Below are 23,193 nucleotides of genomic sequence, written 5' to 3'. Positions count from 1 at the left end.
CTCTTTACTATAATAATAACCCTATTATACTATACCCCTAGCCAACAACCCCTATACTAATTTTAGTGGTAAGTAGGAAAACGTCTTCCTTATGTAACAACCCCCTTTCATGCCTCTCCAACTGCCCAAGATGTGAGACAACAAAGTGGGCTCTTCTACAGAGGAGTCATACTGCCTGAGATAGAACCCCATGTGTAGGAGGAGGAGGAAGTTATGGGTTGTACTGGACTCTGACAGCACAGTTTTTAGTGGCCGACAAGTGACATCCATGAAGTTATATACAGGAATGATCCTATTCCTACTCTTCTTTCCCCTTTGCATGCTTTTCAATCTCTGTGAATTCTATGTACTATTGTAAAATAGGCTTCACATATTTCAACTCATGTAATCTTTGGAACTCAGCTACTTTTTAAAGAAAATAGCCCCCTCTATCAGTGAAGTCAATCACTTTATCTCTGGTGATTTGTGGAAATCATTTATTAATAAACATAATTATTTTGTGATGTATATTTTTTTTAGATTATAAGTGCAGAGAAAAATATTTATCTCGGTAATGGTTCTGAATCTCTTGGTAGTAAGGAAAAAAATAGCTGGCCAAGTTAAGATTTTTAAAGATACATATTTTAGAATGGAACAGAAATGGCAGATAATCCTGACATACTTAAAGTCATGCTTTGAATCTTTCTACAGATGAATTAGCTTTATAATAACAATACATATTTTATGTGATCATAGCATCTCAAAGTCTTTCATGATTTTAACATATGTATAGCATAAGGGTAAGTATATAATAAGAAAAGCTTCAAAACACTAGAAAAAATAGAAATATTGATCCTCTGACAGTGAGTAATTACTGGTATTCTCAACCAAAGGACAATACATTTTATATCCTAAAAATACTAAGCTATCATTTAATCCATCTGGGAACACAAAACACATACATTTCTCAGTCCAGACACCAATAAACTGGGTAAATTATGTTATTTGTTTGAGTCTCTGTTGCCCAACAGGAAAAAAAACAAACAAAAAAAGACCCAAAAACTTATCAATATCTCCTTGAGTACTCATGGAGAATGCATACTGTGACAACAGAGCTAACATGTTATTGTCAGAATAAGTCATTGCCATTATTATTAGTAGGATTCCTTTTTTTTGTCTTCCATTGGCATCACTGTGAAATAAAGGGCAAAAGCACTTTATTGATTTCTAACAGGTTTATGTGCAGAACTAACCTTTCTGACATGAGTTAAAATCCTTTTAAAAGGGAATCAACTTTATTACCTTATGTAAATGCTGGAAATTCAGCCTCAGCATCACTAGTACAAGAAAATTAATGACATTAATTTGACATAATTGATATTTCAAAGTATTAATGTATTAAAATAACTTTTCTGGGAAATCCTTGGGGAAATCCTCTATGTGGGGCTTGGGTTTCTCTGCTACCACATAATGATTGTTTTATTTCTCATGGGAACGGATGAAGCTAATGTATTATCATTATTGCCCAATGCAATAATTTAGGTGTACCAAGATCCAAATACTTCTTCCCAGAAATAGCCTACATATCTACAGTGGAGGAGAAAGCATTATGTGTGTAAGTCTGCTATTAGGAGTTGCTTTTGAGGAGTCTGGAGTATTTTGTTGTGCAGAGAAGTGTTCAAAGACCAAGAGTGCATGTCTAAACGACACGTACTCTGCTTGAAGTCTTTTGTTTGGGATACTTTGAGAATTAAAAAAAAAAACGGAAAAGGATTAACAAAAAACTCTTCAAATACAAGTAGGGTGGGGAAGAGAATGACTGAAAGAAAGAAAGGGGAGGGGTGGATGTTCTTTCCAAGTTTTTACCTAAATTCCACTTAGTTAACATGCAGTGTAATATTAGTTTCAGGTGTAGAATTTAGTGATTCATCACTTACATATAACACCTGGTGCTCCTCACACGTGCCCTCCTTAATACTCCTCACCTATTTAAGAGAATATCGGCTAATATGTGTAAAAAGAACGAGAGCAATAGAAAAATCAGCATTTTATAATCCCAAATCTTCTGATTCAGAAAGGATCATCAACTGAAGCTAAAGCCATTGAATAAGTTATTGGGGGACGAGATGTACGCACAGTCGTTAGAGTTTTGCCCCACACATTACTGCGCAAGGACAACGTTCCTATACTTTTACAAGGGAGATACTTGGGAGACGCAGCCTGAATCCCATGACTGAACTTCCTTCACCCAGAGTGGGACAAAGTGGCATTACTTGCTTCCTAATGTGATGCAGCAATCATTACCTTCGTAACTGACAAATTGCCCTCCTTCAATTTAATCATGTGGAAGCCATCGGACAAATCAGGAATGTGAGACATTCTCTCAGACAGCTGTCCTGAACTCTTCACAAAGTCAGTGTGAAGGTAATAAAAGGAGAGGGAGTGACTATTGTAAATTTAACAAAACTAAGGTATTATACCAGCTGAAAATGTGGTGCATGAATATTGATGGGATTCTGGATTGAAACAAAGACATACAGGTGCAACAGGGACAATGTGAATATGAAAAGAAGGGTAAATGATATTACTGAATTCAATTTAATTTTTAGATGTGATAATGATATTGTGGCTCTGCAGGAAAATGTCCCTATTTGAGGCATATGCATGCTGAACTATATCAGAGTGAAAGCCCTACACAGATGGCCAACAGACACATGAAATGATGCTCAGCATCCCTCCTCATCAGGGAAATACAAATCAAAACCACACTGAGATACCACCTCACGCCAGTCAGAGAGGCTAAAATGAGCAAATCAGAGGACTCTAGATGCTGGCAAGGATGTGGACAAATGGGCACCCTCCTACACTGTTGGTGGGAATGTAAACTGGTGCAGCCCCTCTGGAAAACAGTGTGGAGGTTCCTCAGGAAACTAACAATAGAACTCCCCTAGGACCCAGCAATAGCACTGCTAGGAATTTACCCAAAGGATACAGAAATGCTGATGCATAGGAGCACATGTACCCCAATGTTCATAGCAGCACTCTCAACAATAGCCAAAACATGGAAAGAGCCTAAGTGTCCATCAACGGATGAATGGATCAAGAAGATGTGGTTTATCTATACCATGGAATACTACATGGCAATGAGAAACAATGAAATCTGGCCATGTGTAGCAACATGGATGGACCTTGAGGGTGTTATGCTGAGCGAAATAAGTCAGGCAGAGAAGGACAAATATCATATGTTTGCACGTATAGGAGGATTAGGAGGAACTTAACGGAGGACCGTGGGGGAGAAGAAGGGGGGAAATAGTGGGGGAGAGGGAGAGAGGCAAACCATGAGAGACTCTTGAATGCTGAGAACAAACTTTGGACTGATGGGAGTGGGGGGGGAGGGAGGTGATGGGTATGGAGGAGGGCACTTGTGAGTATGAGCACTGGGTGTTATATGGAAACGAACGTGACAATAAACTATTTGTAAAAAAAAAAAAAAAAAGTAAGAGCCCTACAATGATGTCTGAAATTTTTGTTGAGATGGCTCACCAAGAAAGTTATCAAACAACAAGTACATATATTATTTAGATTGTATATAGGCAACAGAGTCATGGCCAAACATTAAAAATTGTGAGGGCTACCCAAGCTTTCATTGTACTATTCCTTCAGCTTTTCTGAATTTTGAAATCTCAATATCAAAAGTTGCTGAGAAAGTTTCTTTTGCTTAGAAATGTTGTGAGCATGATTTAAAAAATATGTTTTCACAAAACTTAGGAAAATATTAGTCCCTCAATGTTGCAAAGTTAAAAAAAAAAAAAACATGTGAAAGGATATTACCACAAGTGAGTTAATATATGTAACATTAATTGACATTAACATTTTTTTTTGAGTGAAAACCCTGAATTTAATGTGATTTTGGGGGTAGCCCCATCAACATTTTTAAGGGCTTAAAAAAGTACCTGACACAGTGTGTGTGCTCTATAAGGGTCTAATAAACAGAGACATATATGTGTACATACCTGGCCTGGGCACACAGTTTCTGCCAAAAGAAGTAGAAGAGATCTGAATATTCCAGCCCACAGCAGAGGGCCGGCTATCCTCAGGGTTTTGGCTACTTCAATAATTCCCCCTTCCCATCCCAGGCCTATCCCTTTGCTGAGTGAACAGCATCAGCAAAAGGACTCAGGACCACCTGCATAATTCAAAAGATGGTAATATTTTGATCCCGTATTTAATAAACAACAAAGAAAGAATAACACACTTTACCTAGTCTCTGTCTTTTGACATACTGCCATTTCCATGTTTTAACTACAAGGTGGCCAAGATCTGGACAACCCCAAAGTAAGAACCTGGCAGACACTGTGGAAGTAGGAGCCGATGGTGTTTTCCACATTTATGTGCAAGTCCAAGGTCTTCCACCCCTACTTTTTCCCCTTTTTCCGGTCCCCAGTAAAAGCTTTTTTAAAAAATGTTTATTTATTTATTTTTGAAAGAGAGAGAGAGAGAGAGAGCAAAGGATTTGAGTAGGGGCACTAGAGAGAGGGAGACACAGATACTGACGCAGGCTCCAGGCTCTGAGCTGTCAGCACAGCGATCAGTGAGGGCTTGAACTCCTCAAACTGTGAGATCGTGACCTGAACTGAAGTCAGACACTCAACTGACTGAGCCACCCAGGTGCCCCCCAAATCTACTTTTTTTATTGTAGACCAATAAATATAACCATAATAAGGTGTAAATTTGTAGGAATGTGATAAAATGTTTTCCTTAAGTATTACCTTTAAATTGCTGGCAAAATTTTAACTCAAATGAATGAAGTTTAATGATGGTATTTTGGAAATTAGTAGGTCGGTATGCCAACAACTTTAAAAGAACAAAAAGAGAAGCCTTTATAGTTATTCCAAAGTCCTACTATATAACCAGCCATACCCATAGATAAATTAACTGTTGCTAATTAATTGTTAAATTAAATTAAATTAGTCATTACTAATGTTCATTTTTCTTTCCTTTCCAGGGAACTGACAGAAGTCATTGATCTCTCTAGGTTTAAAAAATTAAAATACTTATGGCTACATCACAACAAGGTAGGGTTATATTTTATCTTTAAATAGCTCTAAAATTAAATCATTGTCTTAATTTCATGTTTTTGAAGAAGTCAATCTTTAAAAGTATTAATATTTTATACTCCTAATTTAATCTCAAGTAAGAGACTATACACACACGCATACATACACTAGTGTATTGAATAGCACAATTTGTGAGATGTTATCAGACTGCAAGTTTAGTCTCTTATGTGTTGTCAAGACTGTCGAGTGGAGGCTAATTTTTCATGGACTCCTAGAAGAAAACTTGGGGAGTCTTAATGACTTACTTATCCCTCTTATGTAATTCACAATCTTACATTTGAATCCTAGTCATGGCTCTGGTTTGGAATTTAGAATATCTACTAGGAGAATGTATTAATCCACTTCCTGTCTTTATTTGTAAACGAGACATCGACCTACGTCCCCTGCCTTCTCAAGCTGGGACTGACCGCAGAGAGCCACCTAACCTTTTCATTAGCTAGGAAGGTGTAGCTGGCCGTTTTTCCTTTCCTTTCACTCTCCCCAGCCTTATCCAGGTGGGTATGGAATGCGGAGGCGTGGAAGAAAGGCAAAGGAGAAACAAAGTTCTCATGTGATCTGTACCCTCTGGTAGTAACAGATGTGCAAAGTCAACTTTTTGTTCTTTTAATGGATTATTCCAAAGCAGGTTTCTCCAACTCTAATTCCTCTTCATTGGCCTCTCCTGAGTTCTCCTCTCCTTTTATCCCAGGGGTACCTGAAACTGACAGTTTCCGGCTGGGCTGTGGCAAACCACTCTCTTGGGCAGGATTCCTTGTAAAGTACCCCAGATCAGTATTCCTTCAGTGGTCTGGCATGCACTTCCCAGCACTCACACACCTCTGTCCTGCTGTCAGAAGCCAAGTGGGTGGTCACCTCCCAGTGACCTAAGCTGATCTAGCTTTCTCAGGAAGTGCCACTGTGTCCCCAACTGCAGGGAGCTCTCCTCAAGGTCACTGAGTAGCCCTTAAAGCTTCTCTTGGAGGCTAGGGTTTAGGAGGGAGTTCCCTCCTCCTGCCTCCCCCATAGTGGGTTTCTGGTTGGGGCTCCAGAGTTCTCCCCATGACAAAGAGCAGACCTGAACTAAAATGCAAACCAAGACAATCCTTAGAGTTTGTCAGTTATTCTCAACTTTCAAAAATTTGACTTTCCAACAGCTTATGTTTTGTTGATTATGAATTGATGATCAAATTTTAACATTCTGAATTTAGGCATTCAGACACAAGCTGATTAAAAAGAAATAATTTCATTCGAGCCCCACATCGGGCTCTGTGCTGACAGCCAGCTCAGAGCCTGGAGCCTATTTCAGATTCTGTCTCCCTCTCTCTCTGACCCTCCCCTGCTCACACTCTCTTTCTCTCTCTATCTCTCTCTCTCTCTCTCTCAGAAATAAATAAAAATTAAAAAAAAAAATAACTTCAGTTTTCAGCAGTAGGCCCGACTCAAAGCACCGAATCCCTGAGCAGCCATGTTTATACAAGCATTTCAATATTACATGGCATTTTCGGCCTTCTCTGTTTTTATTAACTAAGTGGGAAATGGAAAATGAAAGTGCTTCTCATATTCAGTGTAAGCGTAAGCCTCATAAGCTTGAAATCATTTCTAGGAGAACAAACACAATTACCTTCAAGGCCCAGGCGACTAGCAACTGAATGGAAAGTGCACGCACCAATTAAGGGCACACAAGTTTAAAACTCTTTTAAACACTCTGCCAAAATTATCCTGGGTCACAGTGTGCGACCTCTGATTAGAGAAAGATGGAAATCATCAAAGCGTGGCAAAAGTGACTAATCTTTGTTTTTCATGTGTGCCTCTTGCGGCGTTCAGCTTTGAAGGAAAGAACTTGTACAAATGTCAGCAATATGTCTACAGGGAGAGATATAATTAGGGATTTTTAAATATTTTTGCTTAGTGTTAGTGAGCACTATCCCATATCCAGTCATTGAATTTTCACACAATTGACTTAAAATATATTATATACATAGGAAAGGATTGTACACGCTCTCAACTATTTTACTTTCTTTTGTTTCTGAAGGGCAGTGCGTGGGGAAGGAATGGAGGAGGCTGAATTCTCTTCACGTGCCTGGTTATTTACATTCAACAAACTCACTAAATTATTTCCAAAATCATCATCATTTAACTTTGTTCTTTAAAAAAAAAAATAGACTTACTTAGTTCATATAGCAATGAAAAGATACCTTATCCAAAAATCCAGTGTTCACTGGATAAGTAAATAAGCTCATGTAAGTTTTCCTATTGGTCAATAATTGACTGGTTGCTAAGCTGCTGAATACTTACAGTCCATGAAAATTTAAATCCTTAATTTAGGGGCCGCCTGGGTGGCTCGGTTTGTTAAACATCCACCTTCAGCTCAGGTCATGATCTCAAGGTTCCTGAGTTGAACCCCACTTGGGGTAGGCTGTAGCCCTGCTCCTGGCTCTGCACTCTCTCTCCCTCTCTCTATCTCCCTCTGCACACCAGGGGATTGCCTCTTTCTCTCTCTCTCTCCCTCTCTCTCTCTCTCCCTCTGCACACCAGGGGATTGCCTCTTTCTCTCTCTCTCTCTATCTCTGTCCCTTGCTCATGCACACTCTTTCAAAAGTTAATTAATTTTAAAAAATAAAGTCTTATTCAGGATCCCAAACTCCAATGAGCATATTAGATATGATAGTACTTCAACAATATCTATGTGTAAAATCTTGATTATTACTTTTCTTTACTTTTTTAAATTTAAATTTAATTTTTTAAATGTTTGTTTCTGAGAGAAAGAGACAGAGCGTGGATGGGGGAGAGGCAGAGAAAGAGGGAGACACAGAATCCAAAGCAGGCTCCAGGCTCTGGGGTGTCAGCATAAAGCCTAATGAGAGGCTCGAATCCATGAACCATGAGATCATGACCTGAGCTGAAGTCGGACCCTTAACTGACTGAGTCACCCAGGTGCCCCATGATTACTTTTCTTTAAAATCCATAAATCACTAGGATGACCGCTGAGAAGTTAGTATACCGGCATTGAAATGGTGTGGAAAAATACAGTGAAAGACATCGACTTTGACAAAGGAATATAAATTTTTAGAATTGCAACATTTTGTTAACAGTGATCTGAATTTGTGACTAGCATTGTTCTTACATGAGTTAATATCTTGAACTCCCCTCTATTTAGGAAAAACTAAGGCACAAACTGGTAAAATGAAATGAACACACCTTTGTTGTTTACTCATTTATATTCAGTCAACAATTTTGTTGAGGAGTATGTATTGGACATTATTGGTTCTCCATTCAATATCCATTCTCTCCTTTTACCTACACAGCAGAATCTGGAGTTAGGTTTTGGTACATCCTTCTCTTTTCCACTCAGGTGGATGACCCCATCCCCAGATGCAGGGAGAGGATCCTATACTGTCTAAGCCAATCAGAATAATCCCATCATCCTTGTAACTGGCCAATCAATGAATGGACACATAAGCCAATTATGGTAAGAGAGGCAGAGGAGGCATCTGCCAGGAAGCTTCGGTGAAAAGTTTCCTCATTCCTGAAAAGGAGTACTAGAAGAGAGGTCCCTTGTTTCCTCCTTGATTTCTTGCCTGGATATGAAACTAGGGACCATCCTATCTGTTTGAGAATGTCAGCAATATTTAGAGAAAAGCACGGCCCACAGAATCATTGTGATACTAAGACTGAGGCTCTCACAGCCTCTGGACTTCTTGGTATGTGAGATAATAAATGATCTCATCTGTATGCCAGATGAGTTTAGCTCAGAATTACGTGGAGCCAAAATATCCTATCTGATGTGGCTTGTTTTGTACTTACTTAGGCTACTGAGAGAATGTTAACAATAAATGTGATAGTACCTACTCTAATGATACAATTAAGAAGAGCAAAGGGAGTGGCTGTACTCATGGTGAGGGCATGGCATTTGTGAACTACCTGGAATGCAATATGAGAAAGTGATAGTTTGGGGAGGCAACGAAGGTAGTTTGGTGTATTTGGAACCTAACATTGCTAGAAGCGGGTGCACTTTTCCTCATTATTCTCTAGTGGGTGATAAAACTGGAGCATCTAGTCTGACCTTGGACTAGCAGATAAGTAGGTACAAGTTGCTTCCAGGTCCCCAGCTATCCTAGGGTTGCCCAGGCAACTCTGGTTCCTTTATTACGCTCTCTGAGGGCTTATTTGTTCCTCATACTGCATAGATATTGACTAGTTCTGCTGCCGCACCTCCATTTCTGGGTCACCTTTTCTCATGTCCTCTCATATAATTAGCGGGAGGCAGCTGCTTTTAGGTGCACATTAACTGAGGCCTTTTAAATACTCCCTTCTTTGTCTCATCTTCTAGAATGCCTGACTGAGGGAGTTACAGGTCCACAGTTAATCCTTTCCAACCTCCCATGAGAAGTTGAATGATTTGCATTTTATACTGCAATTTCAAATGGTCTATACATTTGATCTATGTGTGTTTTGGCTCATCACCTCAAAAAAGTTTTTTACAGATATTCAATAATGAACTCTTAATATTGGTGCCACAATGTTCATATCCTTTTATTTCTGGAAGAACTAGCAGTACTTTGGTAGATTTCATTTGTCTCAGATTAGAAGAAGCATTTGATTAAAAAAAAAAAAAAAAAAACCCATACAATGCTTCACCAAGCAACTGTCCAAAATGGAATCTGAGTTTCTGCCATGTAGCAAAAGCCAAATAGGTGACACATTTTAAAAACTAAATCTAAATAAAAGTACCACTTCTGGCAAAGTCATTGTTTATAAACTTCATTATCTAAAAAATAATTGAAATACATATTTATAACAACATATTCCATACTAACTGACCAGAGAATAAGCAAAATTGCCTTAGGAAAGATCCTGGACTCTGGGGTGCCTGGGTGGCTCAGTTGTTTGGGCATCTGACTTTGGCTCAGGTCATGATCTCACGATTTGTGAGTTCGAGCCCCACGTTGGGCTCCGTGATGACAATGTCGAGCCTGGAGCTGCTTTGAGTTCTGTGTGTGTGTGTGTGTGTCTCTCTCTCTCTCTGCCCCTCCCCGGGAGGGATTTGTGTTCTCTCTCCCTCTAGCTCTCTCTCAAAAGTAAATAGACATTAAAAGAACAAACAAACAAACAGGGGCGCCTGGGTGGCTTAGTCGGTTAAGCGTCCGACTTTCGCTTGGGTCATGATCTCGAGGTTCATGGGTTCAAGCCCTGTGTCGGGCTCTGTGCTGACTGCCAGCTCAGAGCCTGGAGGCTGTTTCAGAGTCTGTGTCTCCCTCTCTCTCTGACCCTCCCCTGCTCACGCTGTCTCTCTCTCTCTCTCTCTCTCTCTCTCCTAGAAATAAATAAAACATAAAACAAACAAACAAAAACCATACTGGGGGCACCTGGGTGGCTTAGTCGGTTAAGCATCGACTTCGGCTCAGGTCATGATCTCATGGTTCATGGGTTTGAGCCCCGCATAGGGCTCTGTGCTGACAGCTAGCTCAGAGCCTGGAGACTGTTTCAGATTCTCCAGCTGTCAGACTCTCTCTGACCCTCCCCTGCTCACGCTGTCTCTCTCTCTCTCTCTTTCAGAAATAAATAAAACATTTAAAAAATTTAAAAAAAAGATCCTGAACTCATTCTTCTATACCATTAAGATATGTTACTGTTTCCTATCTCCCAAGCATTCAGCACATATTGAGAATTTTGTAAATAGCACAAATTTAGGAACATTGTAATGTAAATTTAGGAACATTGTGTAATTTAGGAACATTGATATTCAAAATTAGCAATTCACAATTTGAAAAATGAAATAATTATTTTTAATGTACTATTTAAAATATTTGTAAAGAATTCTCAAATTACTACTTTTTTCCAAGTAGCTTTATATCATGGAAGTTTAGTTGGTTCTTTTAATAAGGTTTGGATATATGTATACATTTATATATTCACTTATATATAACATACCTTGTTCTAAAAAACAAATTTAGAGCATCACAAACCCCATAGTAGAGCATAAGAACTGTTAAAGAATAAAATGAACTAGCATGCATTCCATATAATTTGGGCTCTTACATGTTTCTCTTGGCCTCAGGGCAACATTAATTCTATCCTTTATGTCAACTTTGTTGAAAGAATTATGTTTTGCCAAATATTTAAAACCTCTTCAAAAAAGTAAATCAACATAAATAACCTAAATAAGGCTTCACTGAATGGTTGTGAAATTCATAGATATCTACACTACGTATCTAGTTATGATTTAAAATGATTTAACCAAAAATTGTAACCTATTTTTATACAAGGGCATATACAAAAATTTCAGTAACACAGAATAAAAAGGAAAAAACATGAGAATAAAAGTCTTTGTATTGGATAAATATAGTTATTCCTGAATATTTCTAAGGTGTAGCATTTATTTGCAAGTATTGTACATATTTTGAACTAACATACAAAAGAAAGCATTGTTTTCATTTATTCTGCAATAAAATGAAGTTAGGAATGAGCTATAAAAATAAACTTAGGAAACCTGGAAATATATTGAATTTTTTCTTTTATTCTCTTACATAATTCAGTATTATTATTAACACTCTGCCCAACGAATATTTAGACATTTATGTAAATTTAGGAGATATTGTGATTTCAGTCATCAAACATGCAACAATATATCCTTTTAAATAACACATAATTATAGAATTTTATCATGTTTTTTTTAACATTTTATTTTATTTTTTGAGAGACAGAGAAAGACAGGACGAGCAGGGAAGGGGCAGAGAGAGAGGGAGACACAGAATCTGAAGCAGGTTCCAGGATCTGAGCTCTCAGCACAGAACCCCATGTGGGGCTCTAACCCACAGACATGAGATCATGACCTGAGCCAGAGTTGGACGCTCAACCAACTGAGCCACCCAGACACCCCTCATCATGTTTTTTAATCACTGGCCTATAATGCTTTGCCCCTAGGTTTTTCAAACTTGGTAGATTGTAGGTCAGCCACGTTGAAGCAATATTTGAGAGAAACCCATATCACTTAAGTTATCAGCATTAGATCAAGTGAATGGGGCAAGTCAAGCCAGTGACTCAAGATGAGCCTGGAAATGAACTTCACTGACAGCTCAGCTTCCTACTGTGGTGGTAATGAAGTGCAGTGGTTCCCAGCAAGGACTCTGGAGCCTGAGTCAAGCTCAGTTCTGCCATATGCTAGCTGTGTAATCTTGGACAAGTTACTCAACAGTTCTGTACCTCAGTCTCACTTCTTAAAATAGGGTAATAATATACTCCTACCTCATGAATTCATTGTAAAGATTAAATAACTTGATATATATTATGTATATCATTCAGAAGACATTAATTTGAATATATTTTGAATAGAAAATATTCTTCATTTGAATAATAGAAAATTTTAGATTGAGTGATGGAAAATATTCCATATGCCAATATATATAATTTTAGCTGGTTCTTTCAATAAGGTTTGGGTATATATATATTTATTTATTCATCTATACATAACATACCTTGTTCTAAAAATGGCTTAGAGCATTTGAAAAATGAAATAATAATTTTTAATGTGCTATTTTAATTATTGGCAAGAATTCTTTGGATTACTACCTTTTTTCAAGTAGCTTTCTAACATACATCATGGAGTTTTAGTTGGTTTAGTATATGCTGGCCATATGTACAGAGATTCTCATCTATTTTTTTGTCCAACTCATGCAAAATATTTTTAAGTGTATTTTAAACATGATTTTTGGTGAAAAACATTGCTGAAATAGTGGAAAAAATAATTTATAGAGTATTTTCCATTACTCAAACTGGTAATATTTTCTATTACTTCACAGTACATTCAAATTAATGTCTTCTGGTTACTTTATATAGAGGTTCCTCTTTTTTAATGAATCAAATTATGGTGTACTATCTGCCAATTTTTGATTCAAGAGCCAGACAGACTTGGATTTTAATCCTGGCTCTGTTACCTTGAGAAAGTTGGTTGACTTCACTGAGCCTCACTTTCCTTCTAGATAAATAAGGGATAAAACAAACAGGGCTATTGTAAGCATCATACTAGATAATGTCTGTGAAAAAATCTATCTCAGGGGCCAACTAATAATTAGCATTTAATAAATATGACTACTTTCCTCTTCCCTTGACTCTAAATCAGCAGTTCTCAAACAGGAGCGACTTTGCACACAGCCCCCCACCCCCATTCTTTCCCTTGCAAGGGGACATATGGCATTCTCTGGAGACATTTTTGATTGTTACAGGTGGAGGGTGTGTGTGCTACTGGCATCTAGTGGGTAGAGACTAGATTTGCTGTTACACAGACTATAATGCACAGGACAGCCCTCCCAACCCCAACAAAGAATATTCTGGCCCAAAATGTCAATAGTTGTAGAGTGGAGAAGATCTGTTCTAAAAGAATGCCTCCTTGGGGCTCCTGGGTGACTCAATCAGTTAAACATCTGACTCTTGATTTTGACTCAGGTTGTGATCTCAGTTTGTTGGATTGTGTTCCACATCAGGTTCTGTGCTGACAATGTGGAGGCTGCTTGGGATTCTCTGTCTCTTCTCTTTGCTTCTTCCCAAATTGTGCTTGCTCGCTCTCTCTCTCTTTCTCTCTCTCAAAATAAATGAACATTTAAAACTAAGTAAGTGAAAAAATGCCTCTTTAATTTTAAATTCATGCTGGCCTAATTGTACTTCAGTGGTTCCTTATAAGTGCTTCAAGTACTCTCCGCTCTTTCTCTGTAAAAAAATAATGATGAGATAATAATAGCTATTATTTATTGAGCATTTGTTATGTGCCAAGCCTCGAGCTAAAGTAAATGATTTGTGAAATGTCACATTCAATACAAATCCTATGGCAATCCTTAGAATTAATAGCGTAGACTTTTCTAAATGGATAATTATAATAATGTTTTACTTTAACAGTGTCAGCTTGAGTGTCAGAAAAATCAGCATGTGTCCAATTCCCATGCCTAGATCTTGACTTCAACAACTTGCTACACATTGCAGTGCCTATTCAGTCCTATGAATTCTACCTTGGAGCTGTCTCCCTCTCAGTACCCTCTCCTTCTCTTCTCTCACTGTCACTACTTTACTCTGGGCCACCATATATTCTTCTGAATTAGGGTAACATCCTTCTTTTTCAACTCCTGCTATTGTACTTACTATCCCTTCAAAACCAGGTTCTTCCCCGCCATTTTCTTTCTAGAATAAAATTGAACAGTAACACTCTGCACAAAATCTTGTACTGGCTCTCAGGGTCCTCATGATCTGGCTTTATCGCTTTCCACTCCATTCCCCTATGCATGTCACCCCAACAAACAGTGCAGTCTTAAAATCCTGGTGATCATGGTACGAGGAGATTAATGCTCTTGTAAAAACTATGATGCTGTAATCAAGATGAAATTATTGAGTTTATTAGTATTCTTCCTGTGTCAGTAAGTAGTGCAAGAGAAATTAAAGTCTTGACTAATTAGAAATGTTCTGTTAATGTGTGGTTGGGCAGGCAACTGAAACAGAAGAGAAGACAAAGTCATGGTTTCCACTGGGGTTTGTTTTCTATATTTATGTCGGGTGTGGCTATCATTAGATCAGGGAGTGGTGAGGAGAAGGATGGAAGGCAGTGAGTTGCTGTCCGGAGGCCAGAAGGAAGAGTAGAAAGGGATGGGAAGCCAAGTGGGACCCGCCCCTCATTGTATTGCTTGGTCTCCTACCTGGGAAGAACACAGCCCCTCTTAGGACATAACAGAAGCTGTGGTGAAGTTGCTGGTGGTCCTCCTACATGCGTGCTGACATAACTTGGTGCAGATGAATCTGTGAAATGATGAGATAAACAGCACACGTGCCTTTTATAGATTCATCATTTGCAAACATTGCAGATATAACAACAACAACAAAAATAAAGACAATGCATTCAAGAAATCAGTTTTGAAACTTAGGATACAAATCTAACATAGCTTTTCTGAGCTATGAAAGGGCATGGCTGAAATTTGTAATGAGTCTTCACTAATTCAGATGGGTTGTCATCTATCCGAATCAACCCATCAGAGGCCAAAAACAGTTTTATTTCACTGATAACAATAATTCTTGTGATGAGCTTTAATAAACACATACAACTAATTTATAATCATGAGCATATACTTTTGTATCTATAAAGTACAAAGCATTCGGTTGGTAACTATTCTCCTTGGTAGATCCTGTACTAAGTAGAGAGATAGCCTTAGATTTTACTTACCTGCTTCTCTTAGAAGACATCCGTCCCACCTCTGACTCTTCCATCCACACAACTCAAACAAATAGTTAAATTTAATTGAGGCCATAGAGTCAGTATTTTTTTAATGGAGTTTTTGTAGAGTAACAGAGCCACTTTTGACATTTAGTTTAGAGTGGAATACCCCGTTTCCTGGGCACAGTACTTAATGGTTCATTTGAGGAATTTTCAAGAGTGCTTTTGCCTGTTCACAGTTCATATAACTAAATTTTGATCTTAAAAGTAAGAAGTGACTTCACCGCATTGTCAGGAAAATGGGGGAGGGGTGGAGACGATAAGATACCAAAAAAATATGGTTCCTTTCCTTAGTGAAGTCATAAAACTAGTGAGCAAGTGACTAACTGTACAAGTCAAATGAAGTGTGGGAGTGGTCGAGAAAACAGGTTCATGGGCATGGAGGTTGTCAAGAAAGGCCTTGCTTAAAAAGATGGGTTGTTACGCAACAGGATGATGCTGTGCCTTGGCCTTTCCTTGCCCTAAGAGTTGTGGCTGGTCAGGCTGTTAGCACTGGCCTGCCCTCCTGTGTGCATCCAGATTACAGAGTCCTCTGCCAAACTGAGACCTGCCTACATAGAAGGAGCGTGAGCTGGAGAAGTGGACATGGTTCATAGACTCCAAGAGCCAGAGCAGGCAGAAGTTTTGTGAAACAAAAAGTGGGTCAAAACAGGGTGAGAAGACGGCAGTGAGATGCCAGAAGATCAAAGGATGGTTTCAGCAAATCCCCGGAGGAGGGGTCACCCCTGTGGAGCGTGGTGTGATTCACCCTGCTGGCCAATGGCTGATCCTTAAGAGTTACGGGAAAGGTACCAGGAAGAAAACTCATGCAGGCAAAAGAGAAGGCATGACTCACATGCAGATGCAGAGATGACTTCGGCCTTGAGGACAGAGCCCACTGCACACACTGGTCACTAAATACTGTGTGATGGTGAATTAGCAGGTAGGCAGGACCACATCCAATGTGACTGCAGGAGGCAGAACTGTGAGGCAACAAGGTGAGATAGAGCAAGGGGGCTAGGCCAGATTGCAAGGGCCTGAAAAGCATGCAAGAAGCTTTGGTCAAGACGTTATGAAAGGTTTGCCATCAATTATCTGAAAACATCTTTTTCTTCACAATGTCCTCAGACAGTCTGGATGTAAACTCATAGCCCAGACCAAAACGTCACAAATAATAATAGCAGCAAACATCAAACTTCCAAGAATCTTATTATAATTTTATGTATATGTACATACACACATATATATATATATGTAATTACTATAGAAATATATTATCTCTCATTTTCAGCTCCATGGAATAACATTTCTAACTAGAAACTATTGTCTGACAGAACTATATCTAAACAACAATGCCATATTCGAGATAGAAGGTATGTCTTACATTTTTTCTACTGACTGAATAGATTTTCAATTGAGTAGTAACTGGTAACTATGGTACAGCTAATGGCAGGCAAAAATCTGTTTTAACATTTCTATTGAAAATATGTAGTGAAATCTATTTTTTTTAAATCTCTTATGGGGACGCTTAGGTGGCTCAGTCATTTAAGCATCCTACTATGGGTCAGGTCATGATCTCGCAGTTCGTGGGTTTGAGCTCCACAGTAGGTTCTGTGCTGACAGGCCTGCTTCAGATTCTGTGTCTCCCTCTCTCTCTGTCCCTCCCCCACTTACACAAGCATGAGCGAGCTCTCTCTCTCAAAAAATGAGTAAACAGTAAAAAAATAATTCAAATAAAAATAAAATGCTCTTATGTACATATCATTTTAAGAAATGTGCTTTAGGGGCATCTGAGTGACTCAGTTGGTTAAGCGCCAAGTTTGGCTCAGGTCATGATCTCACAGTTCATGGGTTCAAGCCCCACATCGGGCTCTTTGCTGACAGCTCAGAGCCTAGAACCTGCTTCGGATTTTGTGTCTCCATTTGCCTCTGTCCCTCCCCTGTTCATACTCTGTCTCTCAAAAAATTAGTAAATGTTAAAAAAAAAATGTGTTTTAGATTACTGTTTTAGTCCAATATTGTCATGTGCCTTATTCAAAATGTAAAACAATCTTTTAAATAGAAATTTTGCCATTCAAACTTTATACACTTTATAAAGATTTTATAAATACTCTTAATGTTTTCAGTGACTATAATTTTTGCTAGCCAAATTCCTCTTTCACTCTGAATTAATTTTATATATCCAAGCTGACAGTTTCAAGTCAGGTATAAAAGTACCTGATGTACTATGATCATGAAATAAAAAGAGGTACAGCACAAAACATTTTTTAATATCCTGTATCATAGGATCAATATGGCATAAATTTTAAGATCCACCGTGAGTTCAGGGCACCTGGGTGGCTCAGTCCATTAGGCATCTGACTCCTGATTTCTGTTCAGGTCATGATCTTGCAGTTTGTGCGATGTAGCCCTGCTTCTGGCTCTGCACTGACAGTGCTTGGGATTCTCTCTCTGCCCTTCCCCCGCTTGCACACACACACACTGAGAATAAATAAACACATTTAAAAAAATGATCCAACATGATTTCATGTACTGTGAAGAAAGAAAATCTTGCGAATTCACCTATGATGTGGCTATTGTAAAGACACAACCCACTTTCATTTATGCTAAAAGTGTGGGGAAATGTGGAATTTAGAATCAACAAAAGTAATGTGAATACTGTTCCTGTTGTGTGAAGAAAAAAATTAACAGAAATTTTGGGGAAAGTACTGAATTCAACGAGTAATTATTCCCTCGATTGGCATTATAAATCTAAGTTAACAGTGACAAAACACAACAAAAAGAAGACTAAGAAAATAACCCCTCTGAAATCAAACAAAACAATGATAGCTATAAGAAAAAAATGTAAAACAGTAACAGTGGAAAGAAATTGACACTACATTCCCACATCACACGCAGTCATTCAAATTCTTATGCTTTGTTGTATTCTCAATGATAATTCACATTATTAGTAATGACTCCTTTTACCAGCTGAAATGTATTCTTCGCTTTTGTTTACTTGGCCTGTTTAATTAGCATTAAAAACATTTAAAATTTGGTATAAAATAATATTTTTCAGGCCTGCACTCTCTACCTTCATTGCATATCCTTCTGCTACATCATAATGAGCTAACGGACATCGATGCAACAGTGAAGGAACTGAAGGGAATGCTCAATCTGAAGCGCCTAAGTATTCATTTGTATATTTACATGGCCATAAGTTAAAATAGTAGTGACACAGGACAGGTTACATTTTTTAAGTTTCCATTAGATCAGTGGTATAGCTAAATATTCCTGAAAAGAAGACTAAATCTTAATCTTTTTAAAATATGTTTTTGAAAGAATAACAGGTAGAAAAATGTTTTGGAGAATGGATATGGCATGTCAAAGGGAAATGACTAAAGTGACCAAAGATTTACGTGTTTACACCTGTATGTTTGGTTTCATTTCAAATGTATTTTCACATATTATGTGATTCCATTTATATGATGTGTCCAGAATAGATATATCTATTGTGGTAACAACCTGAGAGGTAGCTATTTTTAAACAGATTTCTGTTTGTCCAGGGCTGGAAGGGAAAAGGGGAACTGGGAAGAGGGGAACCCTAAGAAATTAGGGGTTCTCTGGGGAGTGATGAAAATGTTTTAAAATTGTAGTGATGGTTGCACAACACTTTGAATATACTAAAAAATATGAATTGCATACTTAACAATGAGTGCTATGTGGCCTGTGAATTGTATTAATAAAGCTGACACCAAAAAATTAAAATTTTTTAGAGCTTTCCAGTGGGTAAGCAGAAAATTTTGTTCATGTATATTGAATCACCCCCAGGAAGGAGGTGACCTGTGTAGGGAAAGACAGCATGAAATGGGTCGGAAAAATAAGTAATACATAGTTCTTACTCAATAAGCTTATAATCTTGAAGGGTAGATAACGTGTACACAGTTGCAACAGAGGATAAATGATTTTGGGTGTACCAAGGGAAGAGACACTCAGATAAGGGAGTGGGTTTTCCAACTTTAGTTTGGAGACTTATCTATATAATGTCATGAAATTGATATACTTTTTTTTCCTATTTATTTTCTATTTATTTCTCAGACTTACCTTAAACAGTGTTTTGAATATGTGTAAAATGGTGTTGATGGTGGAGATTCTGATCAGAGCAATACATAGAGTGATTCAGGTTTTCATATATTTGCAGGGGTAGTCAGTTACATGTACTGTAGTGGGGAAAAATGACTTATAGGTAGATTGTTGAAATCCAAATATTAAAATTATATCAAGTTTATGGGAACTTCATGCTTCGTTGTTGTTAATCTAAAATCTCGGTGATTTTTCCCTTGGAAAGAAGTTAGGGACAGATATTTAGGAAACATACAGTAATCTAAGTTGACTCCCATACCCATGCCTCCACTCAGCACACCCACTTGGGCCACAAACTGAGCAGTCGGTCAAGACCACTCACCCTCCCTTATTATCCTCAGCCACTCACTAGTTAGTACATGCCTATCACCAGTCTTCCTTGTCTGCTTCCTCTATTTAGGTTTTCATCATCTCTGGTTCCTTCCTGTCTTGTTCTTCTCAGAGCTGTTGCATGGCACAGGCCCAAGGGACACACTGATACTGACTACACGCTGAATGGTGTCCCTTCAAGCTGGCAATATGGCAGCCTTGCCCCCTTAGACGCCTTTTAACATGCGAATAATTCCAGGCTTATTTCTGACACACGAGAGGGTCTGTGAAAGACTCAGGATTGGCCTGCGTATTGGAATTATCTGGCCCTCCTGTGTTGAACAAATGCTTCTGTGATTAAAAGACTGATCTGGAACTCTTACTTATCTTCATTTTCCCATAAAATGGGCAAATAGCTAGCTCTCAGGATTGTCTCAAACAGTAAGCTAACTTTGTAAGACATGTTTTTAAAAAGCATTTCTTGACATTAATGTTATTTTGAAACAGCAATAAAAACAAAAATGGGTTTACTGTGGTTTATGTAAATTACATAATGAATTAAGAAGCATTCAGTCTGGAAATAGTAAATAGTAGTAAATAGATTTTAAAAACAACCTGGGCCACCTGGGTGGCTCAGTCAGGTAAGCACCTTCTTCTTGATCTCAGCTCAGGTCTTGATCTCAGGGTCTTAAGTTCAAGACCTACTTGAGGCTCCACACTGGATGTGAAGCCTACTTTTAAAAAAAATGACATTTTAAATAATAGCCATTATAAGTACAACATATTTGAATGTCTTTCCTGTTGAGAAGATGCTCTCTTATCATAGTCTCATTTAAATCTTTACAGAAATCCTATGATTAGAATGAAATCCCCTTTAATAGTGGGAACGTAGGTCTCAGAGCTTTAACCAAACTACTAAGAAATGTTGAAACTTAAACTCATGCCCTGTTTCTTTGTTTCGCTTCTATTCATTTGCTTGTTTAATAAATATTTCTTGTTTGTTTATTCATTTATTCATTCATTCAATAAATATTTATCATGCATTCACTATGTGACCCTCTGCTACATGGGAACACAAAACTAAACAAGAGAGACCTGGAGAAAGATCTGGAGCGTATGGTTTTATAAGTTTCAGCCTAAATATTTTTTAGAGAGCTGAAGGAACTTGATACCAAATAAATAGACAATTTGCTAAATGTAAGAACTCCATAATTTCAGCAGATTTATTTTACAAGACAAGATTTGGAAGTTAACAATCAAGGTTGTCCTATCTGAGTCAACAGGATTATGCCTGGAACAAAGCGCTGGGTGCAGGAGTTGAGTGGACTCTGAAATCCAGCCACCGAGTCCCTTGTGAAGCAAGTATGTGAGCACAGTTATGTCAGCCCCGAGGTGGGGTTGCCTCTTCCAGTTCTCTAGTTTGGGCAGCCTGGTAGTATAATGTCCTTATCATTTCCTGTCACAACAGTTGAAGTGACCTCTACTTACAATCAGAGAGATATAATTCAAGTTACGTGACTACAATTGTTCCAACTGAGAATCTTGTAATGGGATCACTTTTTGAAATGGAAAGAATGTTATGTCCAATTACCTAAAAAAAAAAAAAAAATTGTTAGAAAAGCTTTGATAGCAAATACGCTCATTTGGAACGCTTGCCCCATTTTGGTAGAAGATATTATATGGGAAAAAGGCTCATATGTACCAGACTACTAATTGCATATGTGCAGTATTGTGCTCAGATTAAGTTTCTCTGAGCCCCATTTGCAATCACAGATTAAATTCAGCTCATTAATTAAAATGAGAGATCTATGTATTTTCAAGTGTTAAAATTTTTGCCTTTTCAAGTTGTAAAACCATATAAAATGCTAAAGTGTTGTTATTATTCCACTCCAATTACAAGTTCTTCAGAGGGTGAGAAAACAGCCTGGAGGAAAACCTCTAATCCATTTCGGCATTTTCCCCTCCTTTGGCGTTTCTGAGGAGGATTGCCAAGAGATGGCCCAGGAGACACAGGGCTGGGAGCTTCAGGGAGGCCTAGCCCAGCTGCCGGGTGTGAGGTCCTGGAAACTGGAATTCCTGACTTCCAGGCTGAGTCAGGAGGGCCCCACCTCTTCTCTCCAGGCGGTCTACCTTTCCACACCCTCCCTCTCCAGCTCCGAGTCCCTCTTCCCTCCCTTGCTGTGTGAACTCTTTCTAAATCAGGAGCTACATGTTTCAAAGACCCACTTTCTGGCTGATGACGTTCCCTGACCTTCAGTTCCCCTGCGTCTCTCCCAGCACACAGAGGAGAAATACCACCAGCAGCAGCCACAAAATACTTAACACTCCGCTGTTCCTAAACTTTCACTCTCCTCATTTCAAACTTTTTTTAATGTTTTTTATTTATTTCTGAGAGAGAGAGAGACAGTGTCAGCAGGGGAGGCTCACAGAGAGAGGGAGATACAGAATCTGAAGCAGGCTCTAGGCTCTGAGCTGTCAGCACAGAGCCTGACACGGGGCTCAAACCCACGACCCGTGAGATCATGACCTGAGCCGAAGTCCGACGCTTAACCGACTGAGCCACCCAGGCCCCCCTCACTCTCCTCATGTCTCTCAAATTCTTTGTTTCCTTAAGCTCCATTGTTGGAACGTACACTCAGACACCTGCATTGCATCATAAATTTTTAGATATATTTTTTTATTAATGTTTATTTTTTGGGGAGACAGAGACAGAGAGACAAAGTGTGAGCAGAGGAAGGGCAGACAGAGAAGGAGACACAGAATCTGAATCAGGCTCCAGGCTCTGGGCCGTCAGCACAGAGACCAACATGGGGCTCAAATTCACGAACTGTGAGATCACGACCTGAGACAGTCAGATGCTTAACCAACTGAGCCACCCAGAAGTCCCAGCACTGCATAATGTTTAAGATTTGCTTCCCAGAAGCTCTTTAAGGTTTCACCATTAGAGACAGAGTGCCACTTTCAAGAGGGACACTGAGATCAGGGTGGGGCTATGATCTCGATGGCCTCATGACCTCTACATTTGAGCCTCTACCTGAAATGGCTCAGGTAGGACTGATGAGAGAGTAGAAGACAAGCTGACACCCCACAAACCACAACCCCCTACTCTGCCTACAGGCGGGATATGTGTGATATTCCTCAGGCACTCCTGGCTGCCCAAGCACAAAGGACAGAAAACAAACTATTCAACTAATAGTCTCCATCAGTTCACAAGTATCTTAGTAAATTATAAGAAAAAGCAATCTTATCAATAGCCTTCTCTTGAAACTCCCTGCTGCCTTAATGATAAAGCTTTGCTAGAGGGAAATATGACCCTAACTTAACAATAGCTAGGCCTCCAGTAAATGAATCTTCTTTAGCATATGGAAAACCCTTTAAGAAACTTCCTCTTGACTTTATCTCCCCCAACTCCACGGTATATAACCAGTCACTCTTCACCACCCAAGTTCATCTCTTTCT

The 23,193-nt window shown here is 38.7% G+C and overlaps 1 protein-coding gene across 1 annotated transcript in view; it reads left to right on the top strand.

Annotated features, from left to right (window-relative positions):
- The window catches only part of LRRC72 (leucine rich repeat containing 72), a 43,843-nt gene that overhangs the window by 6,822 nt on the left and 13,828 nt on the right, over positions 1–23,193 (top strand). Inside the window, exons 3-5 of the mRNA XM_077757618.1 lie at positions 4,985–5,054; positions 16,595–16,676; positions 18,362–18,472. Of these exons, the coding sequence (XP_077613744.1) occupies positions 4,985–5,054; positions 16,595–16,676; positions 18,362–18,472 (263 nt within the window). The remainder of the gene's footprint in view (positions 1–4,984; positions 5,055–16,594; positions 16,677–18,361; positions 18,473–23,193) is intronic.

Source organism: Crocuta crocuta, unplaced genomic scaffold, assembly GCF_008692635.1.
Source record: "Crocuta crocuta isolate KB4526 unplaced genomic scaffold, BGI_CrCroc_1.0 scaffold62, whole genome shotgun sequence".
Taxonomy (NCBI): Eukaryota; Metazoa; Chordata; class Mammalia; order Carnivora; family Hyaenidae; genus Crocuta; species Crocuta crocuta.
The sequence above is the reverse complement of the archived record's forward strand: the minus strand, read 5'-3'. Positions and strand labels throughout refer to the sequence as shown.